General features: G+C 42.7%; 1 protein-coding gene across 1 annotated transcript in view; it reads left to right on the forward strand.

Annotated features, from left to right (window-relative positions):
- LOC133024829 (nesprin-1) overlaps nt 1-13,647 on the forward strand; it is a 69,993-nt gene that overhangs the window by 44,784 nt on the left and 11,562 nt on the right. The window contains 13 exon segments of the mRNA XM_061091993.1: nt 42-175; nt 349-532; nt 1,348-1,530; nt 1,636-1,749; nt 1,858-2,012; nt 2,147-2,294; nt 2,676-2,770; nt 3,732-3,960; nt 4,373-4,570; nt 5,190-5,312; nt 6,135-6,290; nt 8,845-9,003; nt 11,384-11,550. Coding sequence (XP_060947976.1) covers nt 42-175; nt 349-532; nt 1,348-1,530; nt 1,636-1,749; nt 1,858-2,012; nt 2,147-2,294; nt 2,676-2,770; nt 3,732-3,960; nt 4,373-4,570; nt 5,190-5,312; nt 6,135-6,290; nt 8,845-9,003; nt 11,384-11,550 — 2,045 coding nt within the window.

The following is a 13,647-nucleotide window of genomic DNA, read 5'->3' on the forward strand; positions in this document are numbered from 1 at the left end:
TATGAAAGAAAAGTGTTTGACTTTTGTTTCTCTTGATGCAGGGACTCCAAGGGAAGGTGGAAACAGGAGAAGAGCTTTGGGCAGCCGTGGAAATATCCTTCCAGGGTCTCGTGAAGAATCTTCATTGTGGAGCGGCACAAGCGTTAGGCGACCAAGTGGAAGGAGAGAAGAAACGGTCAGTAGCTTATCACAGGGAGAAAACACTGTCAGGGGTTTAAAGATCCACATATCATAGTTAAAGAGAGAATGATCCAACTTTTAAGCTCAATAGAACTTTTTTTAAACCAGGTACTTAACGTTACAACTGTGCACATGATGAGTTCTAACCTGTGAGTTATTGTGGCTCAGGTGGGAGAACATCATCCAGGAGCTCAAGGACGAGCGGGTGAAGACTGGCGAGACCGTTTCCTTGTGGCAGGAGTACCGATGTCTCTCTGGTGACTCCTCCCTTCACATGCAACACCTGAGGCGTCAGTGGGAGGAGCTGTTGACGTCCTCGCCGTCACCTGAAGCCGCGGTTCAGTCAGTGGAGGTGAGTTCAGTGGACAACAGCAAAAATAAGCTCCCTGATGGCAGAAACTGGTGATTAGATGCTGAATTCTTGCTAATATTATAAATATTTATTGATACTTTAACATAATATATTATATTTAATAGAAATAACGTATCTCGTCAACACTGTCTTGTTTATTTCGGGTTGACAAACATAATTTTAAGCAGTTGAACTGGGAACAAATTTCTGGTTTTGTTGAATTTCCCTTCACTCAACCCTGTTCCAGCTCCTCTACTCAGAGTCTCTGCAGTTCATTCTCTATCCAATTGGATTGTTATTATTTTTCTCAGTGACCGGTGTCATGTTCTTGGAAAGGAACAGGCAACGTGCACTCAGGGGCAGAAATATCAGCAAACCTGTTGGTACACCTGATCCGTGGTACTTACACTCGGGGCCAGGACGCTGCATTATGAGATGTTTTGAACATTCGGAGGCCAAAAAAAAAAAAAACAAGCGTCAGTGTTTCCACTCAGGTCCATTTGTGCACTCGACAGACGCACACAGGCAGGTGTATTTTGGTAAAGTTGAGTCAAATCCATTTGCTGAAAACTTTCTGGTTTTCAAGAGGAAAAGAGCAGCTACTGGTCTGTTTATGATGCTTTTAATGAAAAAGAGTCGGTAAGATGATGGAAAATACAGAGAAATTGTAATTAAAATCATGTAATTACTAATTATCACTGCCCACAATGGATCAATGTGTATAAATGGTATTTATCTGTTATTCTCCTGACTCTCATTACTTTATCAATGGAACTGTAATTTATCGGTTTTATTCCTCACATTTCTAACACCAGAAGATGGAGGACGTATCTGAGAATTTGCAAAGAAGCGCAAACAATGTGCTGGACGCTTCTAAGCCTCTTATTGGACGGCTTGATCCCCTGGCTGCAAATTTGATCCAATCAGAGACCCGGCTCCTGTCATGTGACGTCCTGCTGCTGAGCCACGCAACGTCGGGGAAAAGGAAAAGTCTCCAGGTGAGAGAACGGGTCAAAACATCACCTGAACCCTCGGTAGCTACTGTTCACGTTTCACAAATCCGTGTTGATCGAGTCTGTTAAATCTTCTCTCTCTGCACGCAGGAGGATTTGAAAGAACAGAAACAATTTCATACTTGTTTGAAGACACTTGAAAAACAGAGTCAGAGCATAAAAGATAAAGTGAATGCCGGTTTAAAGGACAAGGACTCAGTGGAGGTCAGTACGAACCCCTGCTGGTTCCTGAACATTATGAATTGGATTAAACATGACTTCTTGGGGTCTTACATAAAAAAATGTGATTTTTATAATTTCTGGGATGTGCAGCAGCTTCTCTCTGAGCTCGGTGATCTGTTTCCATCGCTGGTTGACGTCAGGGAGATGAGTCAGCGCTGGACCCTTAACAACCAGGACTCGGCCCGACTGCACGTGCTCAGCAGGGAGTGGATCCACAGCACGACTCGCACGGCTCACAGGAACAGGTAGATTAGATCCTCAGTAACCACATGTGCATTTGTTCTGTTGAAACGTTTTGAGGGGAATTTAACATTTGCTGCTGTTCACCGTTTAAAGATAGAAGATGTGCATCGTTGTGAAAGTCCTGTGTTTCCTCCAGAGAGCTGCAGGCGGAGCGTCAGAGCTCCCAGACGTTTCAGGAGAAGCTGGACAACCTGACACATTTAAAGGAGAAACTCGTTGAGGGATCGATGTCCAGAAAACTGGAAAGTCTCTCCGGCCTCCAGGAGATGCTGACTGTTCATCAGGTACAAATATACAAATGTTGACTATCAACTACAGGTTGTGACAGTTTATTTGCATTTTCATGACAGAAACATCACTGAACTTTAGCCCTAATGAGGTCGGGTTGAATTATTTGTGGCCAAATTCTTTGTTGATAATCCATTTCCCTCCCTACATCTACAAATGAGTCTAAATGAATCTATAAACTTCCCATGTGCTCTATGACAAGCAGGTCCACCGAGAAATATTTGGTAATTTAGTCTGGAGGAAGTTAACGACCTCATCAGCACAAACGCTTGTTCAGTTTATCATCACTGTGATTTCCAGCAGAATATTTGGAAGATCACAGATTTCTCATTGTGTTCTCTCTCTCTCTCTCCTGCTCTAATCATTTATTCTCCCAGAGGCTTCAGGCTGAGATAATCACTGGAAACCAGCTCCTGCAGGATCTCCTCTGCCACGCGGTCCAGTCCATGGAGAAGGAAACGGGAGAGAAAAGGTACATCTCCACTTAAAGACATTCAATGAAATGACGAAGCTATTGAATTCATTCATTAAGATCCAGTTTATCACACTCTTTAGTTTCATTGGAAAAGTACAATTTATATTAACGGTTGGTGTTTTGCCAGAAAAGAGTATTTGGCAGACAAATCAACCAAAGTTTAAACAGTTAACGAGTTCCTATCGCCCAACGGAAAGTCTTAAAAATAATTTTACAACTGGTATATATATATTTTATTATCCGTTGTGTCATGGCACAGGTAGAACTGGACAAATGATCGGTTGGAATGAATGACCGAAGCCTCTGTGGGGCGATAACAGCAACTAAGCCAAATACTTCAGGGGCTAAAGGTTGTGATTCGGTCTCTTCTTTAGGAAAACTCCCGTAGAGCCGTCTCTCTTTTATCTTTTCAAAGTATCAGACCAATATCATCTAATAAAATAATTAGATTTGAGGTTTTCCGGCCAAATTCCTTCGTCCTCACACGTATTCGGTGCAAATTGATACATAACAAAATTCAGTTTGTGAACCGCAGGTGTTTCCTATTCTGGAGCAGCTCGATTTCTTTTTTCCTTGATGCTTCCCTAAATCATTTTCTTGCTGCGTGTGGAAATCTTGGATGCCTCGTAAATCTCTTTAAAGGGATCCAAGGGAAAGTTCTCTCTGTTCCCCCTGCTGGGATCGCTACTTGAGATTTTATGACGGTCTTAAAAAACTGCTGATTTCGTGTTGTTGCAGCAATTGCCTGTGAATAACATTTGACAGAGACATTTATATTTCTTTTTATTACCTCGACCTGTTGATGTTCTTTTCCGTTTTTGCCAAAAGAAACTATATAAAGTCGAGTTTCATTTCGCAAAAAAGAAAAATTCTCCCCTGCTTCACTTTGAATTCTTTACAGGTTTAGAGATATCGTGAGTTTTCTCCACATGAACCTGTCGTCTTATTGCTTTTGCAGATCTGAGCTCATGGCCCAGGTGACCGGGTTGAAGGAGAGCTGGTTCAGTGCCGTCGCTCTGGTCGTCCAACGCCGGGGTTTGGTGAGAGAGCAGCTCGGACTTCGGAGCGTCTACCGCCTCGGACTGAAACTCCTGTCCAAGCTGACGGTGGACGTGGACCCTCTGCTGCCCCCTACTGGCGCCGCTCTCTCCACACTGCAGCAACTACGGACCTGTGACGATTGCCAGGTTGGCACAGTTTCCGTTCTATAATCTTCAGCACTAAAATTCAAGTGAAGGAAGTAAATAAATGCGTCTCGGTCCCTGGTGTCCAGCTGCTGTTTATTGGTCATAAACACTCCCTCCTCTATATAAGTGGACGGGACATGAGCCAAACCAAAAGGTCAAAGTACACGTTGAATCTAACGCTCTTGTTCCTATCACAGCGATGTAAGTTCAAGAGCTTATTCTTCTAGTAAGTTTGACGTTAATTAACTATTAGATGCTACTAAAACAGGTCGAAACCTCACGATTCACAGCCGAGACTCACTCGTGATCGGTCGAGCAGCAGGAAGTAGCTCATCTCCCTCGGGAAGTCTCGTTTCTTTTGACAAATTCCATCCGTATGACAGATTTAAAAGTCGAGCCTCTCTCCCCACAGTGTGTGGAGGAGGCTTTGGATCTGCACTCTGCCGTGTACGACCAGACGCTGGAGGCCGGCAGGCGTCTGTGTGAAACCCTGACAGAGTCCGAGGGTCGGAGTCAACTTGAGTCCGAGCTCCGGGACGTCGAAGAGACGTGGAAACGAACCACCTCGCTGCAGGAGAGGAAACGGCACCTGCTCAATACGACTGCTCAGGTAACAGTATTCATTTGTGTCTATTTTTCAATTCGCATTTATTTAGATTCGACATCTCACGAAATGGTCAAACGGTTTATTCGGTGTAATCGGACAAAAAAAAAAGAGAATCTGACGTATTAAGCTTCGAATGACCCATATCCAGGGTTTGACCAATAAAAACACACAGGAGCTGGTGAGTTGCCCTGACACTGAGCTGCTGCCAACAGGGATCAAAGAGCAGCTCAAATCCGTCCATGATCCACATCCAGACTCAGCAGGTTCCTCGTGTCTCTGCCGCTCATCCCATCACCGCTCTGCTGATACATTACAGAACCGGAACCGTTCAGAAGTTCCTCTCTGCTTCACGAGCTGTGTTAATTACCAGAACTGAATGTGTTCTGTGCGCAGAGAGGTCAGGGAAAGTTGTGTTAACCCCCTCTAGTCTAAACAGGATCCACCCGGGGGACAGAAAATCCCTGTGAGTGTCAAAGATCACACAGACAGGAGATCACTAAAGGGATAGTTCACACAAAACTGAAAATGTGTAGACGGACGGGTGGGTGAAGTGTTTGAGACGACAAAACATCAGTTTTATAAACGATTGTTTGTGAGCTCTTCAAGTTTGTTGTTTTTTCAGAAGTGGTCTCAGTGTCAGGACGGAATCAGCAGCATCATGTCGGAGCTGGAGGAGGTGAAGACCAGGATGAAGCAGCAGCTGCCTGAGACACCAGAGGACTCTGAGAAGGAGAAGCTCATCCAGGTGATTACTATTTGTATTAGTTAATACCTGTTAATAAGTAATATGTATGATTTCATTATATTTATAGATAAACACACAGAAAGAGGATTATTTATCATGTCGCATTTTGCGTTCTTTATGTCCTATCATCGTTCCAGCCTCATGTCTTACTGAGAAATAAGATAACATTAAAACCAGCGAGCACAGAACGACTGGAGCTCCTCAAATCCTCACTTTTAAAATAGTACGCGCAGCTACAGCTGAGGACACTGAGGTCACAGTCTTTATTCTAGGAAAAGGTTTATTTCAGGACTTATGGGCTTTTAGCTGAATTCTCTGAGCTGAGTGCAGTGTTTCACGCTCGGTATCTTCTTTAAACCCGACTAGTTTTCTTTTATTCAAGAAGAGTATAATCGAGAAATATAGATTTTGTCTCATAAAGGTACATTTATTCATAATAATTGTTCATTAAAACATAACAATGTCATAAACATCCCAACAACCACATTCATCTGGAGGAAACTCCAACTGGTCAGAGTCCGAAAACTGGCAAAAGTTTCCCCACCCCTCAGCTCCATCAGCAGCTGCCCCCCCGTCCCATCAGGGTGGCTCTGAGTTTGCCCCCCTTTCCCTTATTTAATAGCCCCATGCTTTCACTCCCCTCCCCCTTCCTGCCCCTCTTACCCTCCCCCTGTCCCGTCCACAGCCCTTTAATCTGGACGGTCAGAGCGATTGCGAGCAAGGAAAAGGTGGAGAAGCGTGGACGCCCAGCTCGTACATGGCTGTGTGACCGGGTGTTGAAGTGTGTGTGTCTGTGTGTGTGTGTGCCTGTGTGTTATGCAGGAGACAGAGCTCTCTCTGCAGCGTTTGACCAGTGGATTGAGGGAACTGGGAACCATGAAGACAGACCTGTCCCAGTACATCACGGCCGGTGACTCCACTCTGCTGGAGCAGCAGCTGGAGCAACTCCACGGTCAATGGGAAGAGCTTTGTATGAAGGTGAGAGATGAAAGATACCGATGTGTTATATATGTGTGTGTGTGTGATGGAGAGAGAGAGAGAGAGAGAGATGCAATGAAACTAGAAGGTGAGAGAGAAGGTGGGGCAGGTGGAGTTTTGGAGACGGAGGGAGAGAAGGAGGGAAAAAGTTGCTACCAGCGGTTTTCTTGGCAGTGACCAGCAGCACAAAGCCTGTGCACCACACACACACACACACACACACACACACACACACACACACACACACACACACACACACACACACGCTCATTGTCTGAGAGAAGAACCAGCATGTGCAGGTTCAAGGAGGGAAAACCTCTTTAAGCTCTATTGTTAAAACATGAGTAACTCGTCTCCCTGAAGCTCTAATCACATTTTTTCTTCAACTGCTTCTGCTCAAAGAAACACCTGAAGCCAGTTGCAGTTTATTTCAACCATTTCTAAAAAGTCCCTTTGTGGCTTTTCAAGGTTAAACTCAGCCTCAGTGTGTACATGAGTAATCCCATGAAACATTACAGCTACTGCATTCTGTATATAAGCAGCTCCACTTCCTACACAGGCTCAAATTCCTACAGTTAAGACCATCGGCTTAAACATAAACGCTCCGTTGTTCTCGAGCGCCCGACGGTGATGACGAGCTCGGGTCATTTTTTCATCAGTTATCGGGGCTGTGGGATAATTTTGCACTTGTTGCTAATTGGGTCCCGGCTCCGCCCGGCCGCCTCCACCTTCCTCTCACTTGGCAGCAGCGACTGGGATCCACAGATGCAGGAGTAGCTGCCAGGATGTCAAGTCATTGGGTTTACTGTAGATTTGTATAGTTTTGTACGTGGTGTTATCTTTATTAAAAGTCAATTCTTCTTAAGTTTGCTCTTAAACAACCTTTAAAAAGTTAGGATTTCCTGTTAAAGAAGTTTCTTGCAGGTTATTAACACCAAATGACGAACTTATCCACATGTTTTTATTGTCTTTATTTGCAAAAGTGGTAAAAAACTGAATTTACAAACATTTAAGACATAGTTTTTTGAATTACTAATAAAGAAAGAAACTATAATTTCTGCAGTTTGATCACTTATAAGATTTTTCAGCCCGATTCAGCCCTGACATGGCCGGAGCTAACAGGTTGTAGGTGGGGGGAAGCCACTGGAATGGGTCCCAGCAGATGGCCTGGCCGGTCTAAAGGGATTCAGGGGGACGGGCTCCATTGTTCCCAGTGAGCACAAAGTCCTCACGGGGTGACAGCCGCTCACAAAGCTCCCTGGACTCTCCAGAGAAAGGCCCCAGTCGTGTCAGTACATTACAAACCAACAGCCGGGCTCATTTAAATCAAATAAATGCCACTAAACAGTAAAATATAGCCGGTTTGAACGCGCCCTGTGGGCTCGCTGAGACCAGCAGCCCCCCCGCCCCCGGCCTGTTTAATGGGGTGTTTTCAGCACATTAAGCTGTCATTAGGAAAATGGACTTTGTTCATTTTTTATCAAAGATCCAGACTCTCGTGGGGATTGTTCCTCAATTCAGATGATTACGGATTCTGATGGAGATTAAATGCTCCTGCTGCTTCAGTGCAGTGAGAGAAAACCCTGAGGATCCAGTCAGGTTTACAGTGATTTGATTCATCTCTACACTGTTATAACGTGTGTTTCAATACCTTCTCATTTATCATATGCAGGCATGCTCCCGGTATACACAATGCTTTGTTGTGTCAGATTTGGGTCACATTGTTTCCTGGACACAAACCAGCGAGTATCATAACAAACAACCCTCTGTCAAATTCGTCAAAGTCTCTGGCTCCACTGCTCCGAAGCTTTTGTCCCGTGTTAAACACTGAAGACCTTTTACCTCCGACTTGTTCCCAGAGCATCTGTCGTAAATCTGGCAGAGAAAGTTCCCGGACTGCTGTAATTGAGAAACATTTGTTGAGCTGTTGTAAAGACCCATCACTTTTTACGATTTGTTTGAACACTATAAATTGTGTTCAGTGCTCGTTGTGGACTTTGAACCAGATCCATTGTTTGTAGTTGCATGACGTGGAAAACCAGACGTGATGAACAACCTCAGCTTCCAGTTGTACAGCATCATAACTCAATACCTTTCAATTCAATGCCTTTATTTAGATTTGATCAAATTAAGCATACGACTTAATCTCTTCTATGATTTGGTTGGTTTAATTATTTTTGACCATGCTGTAGAAAGTAAAAATTAAATAATTTATTTAAAATCTACGACACCTTTCATGTAATGGACCCACGTGGCCTCTGATTGGATTAGATTCAGGTTTGAAAACAGGGTCAGAATTTACACTTGTCAACTCAGTGTCAGTCACAGAGTAAGAACTTTGAGTGCTGAGTATAATTCTCATCATTTATATCATGAACAATCTTCAATTTCTCATGTAGTAACTATTTTACAGGTTCACAGAAGTTGATTTACACATAACCATCACTTTACCAGCTCAGAATCGTATAAATGAATCCAGAATAATCTGCGTTCTAATGCTTCAATCGTATTTTTCTCTGTCCTAACACCCGTTTTCCTGTTTCGATTTCTCCAGGTTTCGTTGCACAAGCAAGAGATCGCCGACCGGCTGAACGCCTGGACCATCTTCAACGACAAGAACAAGGAGTTCTGCGACTGGCTGACGCAGATGGAGAACAAGGTTTGCCACAACAGCGACCTGAGCATCGAGGAGATGGTGGAGAAGCTGAAGAAGGTACGAGATCCGCAAAGCATTCAAATCTTTTGTATTTAATAATCAGACTTTTTTAGAACAGAACAAACAAACATCACTTTCTGACAAATGGTCCTATGAAAAGATTATTTCTCAGTACTTTCTAGTAGTGGTGGGGGAAAAAATCGATTCTGTTCAGTATCGCGATATTTTGCGCCCGCGATTATATCGATACTGTAGCACAAAGTATTGCAATATTTAATATTTATTTACAATTATATATGTAACAGCCCCTGGCGGGCAAAGCATGACAAGGAGAGTTCCAGAGTTTAAAAGATACCTAGTGTGTATGCGGAAAGGATGTTCTCCACTGCAGGAGATATAGTAACGGCCCAGAGGAACTTTAACATCTGAGCATGTTGACCAACTCCTTTTTCTGAACAAAAATGCCAATATTCCCAAATGAATTTAACATTTTGGGTCATGACCTTGCAGGTCTCAATCTGATTGAAGCTCTAGGTTACTTTTATTTATATGATTGAGCTCAGTGTTCATGTGAGAGGTCTCCTATTCAGAAAATAATTACAAAGGTCCTGTGTCCTGAATGTTCAAGGACAAAGTTTTTGCACTACCCTTTCTTAGTTTTTGCACTTCAGTTAATGTGTAGAAGACAATGTTGTTCACAGAATTAAATGTGACATTTGAAGTGAGTTGAGCAGTCTTATTTTCCTAATTTTTTGTAATGCCTTTGAATAATATGGGGGACATGAATCGCAATAAATCGCAGAATCGAATCGCAATACTTGCAGTATCGCAATATATCGCAGAATCGCAATACTATTGAATCGTGGCCCAAAAATCGCAATACTATTGAATCGTCACATTTTTGCCAATTCCCACCCTACTTTCTAGGGATGTTGCAGTGATAAGAGTGACATTACTTTTTAATGTAATTATGGAGTAATAAGGATAAAGATCTTTAAAATACTACAGCTGAATTAAATTTGATATTACAGCTCTAATATCACTTGTATGTATAACTCAGTCTGTAAATCTCACCATCCAGCCCTGATTTAGAGGAGAGCACTTGTATAGGAGTAATTAAAATCCATACATGAGCAACATGCATTATGCTGTACATGACAGCTGGTGGCCTGGAATGGAATGGCTGCGTCCTCTTTGTTCTCACACTACAGTCGTCTCTCCGGGACTGAGAGTCTTTTGTACCTTCCTGTGTCCCCGTGTCTACGTTCATCTCGTAAACAAGACGATAATCGGGGTTGAACATTACAGAAATCAGTGGTTTGTGCTGCCAGAGGAAATGAGAGATTTAGATTAGCACGTGGAGTAGATTAATCGTAGAGTTGATGATAAAACATGCAGTTTATCAATGTAATGCTTCATGCACACACATTATACAGGGACTAAATAATTGACTTATCCCTTTCAGTGTAAACACAAATACAAACAAGAATCCCTAGAAGCCAAACTTTAGACTTGATCTCCTCATTGAGCTGAATGTGGAACTTCTGGGTGAGAACAGATTGTTCCTGGGCATAAAATCAAACGTTTGACTGTTGAGCATGATGGATTCTGAGAAGTAGAAATGTCAAAATGGAATCCAACCATTTTAAGATGAAACAGATGAGAATAAGACTAAAGATAAACTACTTATTTCTCATCTTTTGGGCCAAAATGATTATCAGAATCAGAATTCTTTTAATTGCCAAGTATATTTGCACATACAGGAAATTGTCTTGGTGTGGTTGGTGCACTGTACATAAATAACAATCAGACATTAAACAACAATATATATATATATATATGTATAAAAAACAATAAAAAACAATATAAACAAAACAATATATACAGTAAGAGAGTAAGAAACATGCAGATAACTTCTTTAGATAGATAGATAGATAGAGTACTTTATTCATCCCCGAAGGGAAATTAAGTTGTCATAGCAGCCGGTATATTTGAATACAATAAAATACAATACAATAGAATAAAATAAAAAATATTGAGGTAGAAAGAATAAAAAAAACAGAAACACAAGATAAATAGGTAGATAAGGTGCAGTGGCAAGATGATGGTAATAGTACTGATGATATGATGGTAATGTTATTGTTAGACAGTATATAAAAATAGTACAGTATATATGGTATATAATATAACATAATATATATTTATGTATATGATAGTAATTATACCAATATAATAGCAGTATATAGTAATAATGGCAGCAACAGTATATATAATAATAATAATAATATAAATGAATGCTTCAGGCGATGGATTTGAAGTTATACAATAGCAAACACAAATACATACATGAATCTGTAAACCCGGACTTTTAATTGCCGTGGGATTATTTGATCTGCTTTTTTCCTGACGACATGATTCTCTCACCACGTGTCCCCAGGACTGCATGGAGGAGATCAACCTGTTCAGTGAGAATAAGAGCCACCTGAAGCAGCTGGGGGAGCAGCTGCTGTTAGCCAGCGACCAGGCCAAGCAGAGCCAGGTGCACGGCTCGCTGCAGGAAGTCAGCCAGCGCTGGCACAACCTCTTCCACCACATCGAGGCCAGGTGAGAGCCGAAGCATCTCGTGCCCCCAGTGGGTTGTACGTGTGTGTGTTTGTTTTCATCAAGCACTTTAGTTAAGGACTTTTCACAGACAAATTAAGATTAAGATTAAGATACATTTATTTGTCCCAAACACATGCACAGACATGCACAAGCACACTCATGCAAGGAGGGAAATTTAACCTCTGCTTTTAACCCATCTGGTGCAGGACACACAGAGCAGTGAGCAGCCATGTACGGCGCCCGGGGAGCAGGTGTTGGGGGAGTAAGGTGCCTTGCTCAGGGGCACTAGACAGGGTAGGGAGAATCCTCTTGGATTTTTTGACAGATCAATCCAGGTTCGTCTTTTTGTTGTTTCTCCGTGGAGTCGAACCAGAGACGAACCAGAGACCTTTTCTGCCCATAGTCCAAGTTTCTGCCACTAGTCCACCGGTTAAAATCAAATAAAAAATTCAAGCGTGCAAAGCAAAGTTACAATCCTCACGCACAAGCACGTTTCCCAGTGAAGCCGCTCGGCATTAAAAAGCATCCGGAGCGATGGCCTGTGATTAAACAGCAGCTCTGAAACCATCCACCTGCTGTCGTGTATCCCTGCAGCTGTCAGGACTGCACTCTAATGTACAGACCGTAGAGGTTAAACCCCCGTGATGATCAACAGTTACTCCCCCCCCGACCTCCCCCCCCGGGACAGATGGACGGTCCTGTGGACGAGCAGGAGAGACGCAGACCTCCATCTGAACCCTCCACACCCGGTCCGTCCCCACCAGCATTAGATAAAGACCAGAGATGTGCTTATAGGTCTCAGACAGGCACCATATGTCCCCATGTCCGCACCGACCCCCCCCCCCCCCCCCTCTTCTCCCAGTCTGTCAGAGTGGGACGATGTGAGCGGGGGGGCGGGCGGGCGGGCTGGTGAGGCAGGGAGGGGAGGGATCTGTCGGCATGCATTAACCTCTAGTTCTCAAAGTGGGGTCCGTGTGCAGGATTCAGGAGCTTTGAACCCGTGCAGGATAAATGTGGATCAGAATCAGAATCAGAATCAGAAAGTATTTATTGCCAAGTAGGTTTACACCTACCTGGAATTTGCATACAATGAACATAGAAACATAAAAACACAATAAATACACCACACATAAGAAAAACAATAATAATAATAATAAAAAAAACAATATATATTTACTCACTATTTACTTCTTATTTACTCACTTTTTCTAATATTTATACAAGGTAGCATTTATTTAGACAAATATATCTATATAAAAATATATAAAAGATATAAAAAGTGAAGTAAAAGGTGAAATACACAATGCAAAAGAAAAACGGTGAACAGTTTTCATGATGGAGAACTGATCTGTGATTACTCATGAGCCTGGAAAACATAAACCTTAGTGTTAAAGTACGACAGTCACAGTCACAGAGGAAGAACTGCTGCATCACAGTTGATATTAAATAGTGTAAAGTGGAGCTTTAAATCTCCCTGATGTAAAAACTTAAACCTAATAAACCAGCTATAAGTTTTATTTTATACAAATGTTGCCTGAAAGCAGAGCAGCCCTTTAAATTCCATTAAATTAGTTTTATAGATTGAAACTACCACAGTAGAAGGCTCCAGTAACATTATAACAATATGTTTTGTAGAATGTTCGCAGCCAAAATACTGTAACTACATCATCACAAGAGGAAATGTTAAAGCTCATTGCGTGAGTAACTCGGAGCCCCCCCGCCGGCAGCTGCACTTTAACGTTGTCGTCCATCCGTATATCCTCACTTATCCTCCCTCTCTTTTCGGGCTCCGCTCTCTCTCTCTCTCTCTCTCTCTCTCCACCTCCTCTTTCCTCCGGCCGGACCCCTGACGTGGTTTTGTCTCTTTGTTCGACCTCGGCGTGAAGCTGCCGGTCTTTGTTCGGCTGTCAGAGGTGGAGAGGGAGAGAAAGGGAGGAAGAGAGAATGTGGCCGAGGAGGACGGTGGATTCTGCCGAGGGTTCGCTGGACAGAATTTACAGTGACTTTATTATATCTTAATTACATGGCTGTAAAACACGAGGACACTTGAACTACACACAGACCTCCACTGACTACACTGTTTATTATTATGTATGA

This window comes from Limanda limanda, chromosome 18, assembly GCF_963576545.1.
Source record: "Limanda limanda chromosome 18, fLimLim1.1, whole genome shotgun sequence".
NCBI classification, from domain to species: domain Eukaryota; kingdom Metazoa; phylum Chordata; class Actinopteri; order Pleuronectiformes; family Pleuronectidae; genus Limanda; species Limanda limanda.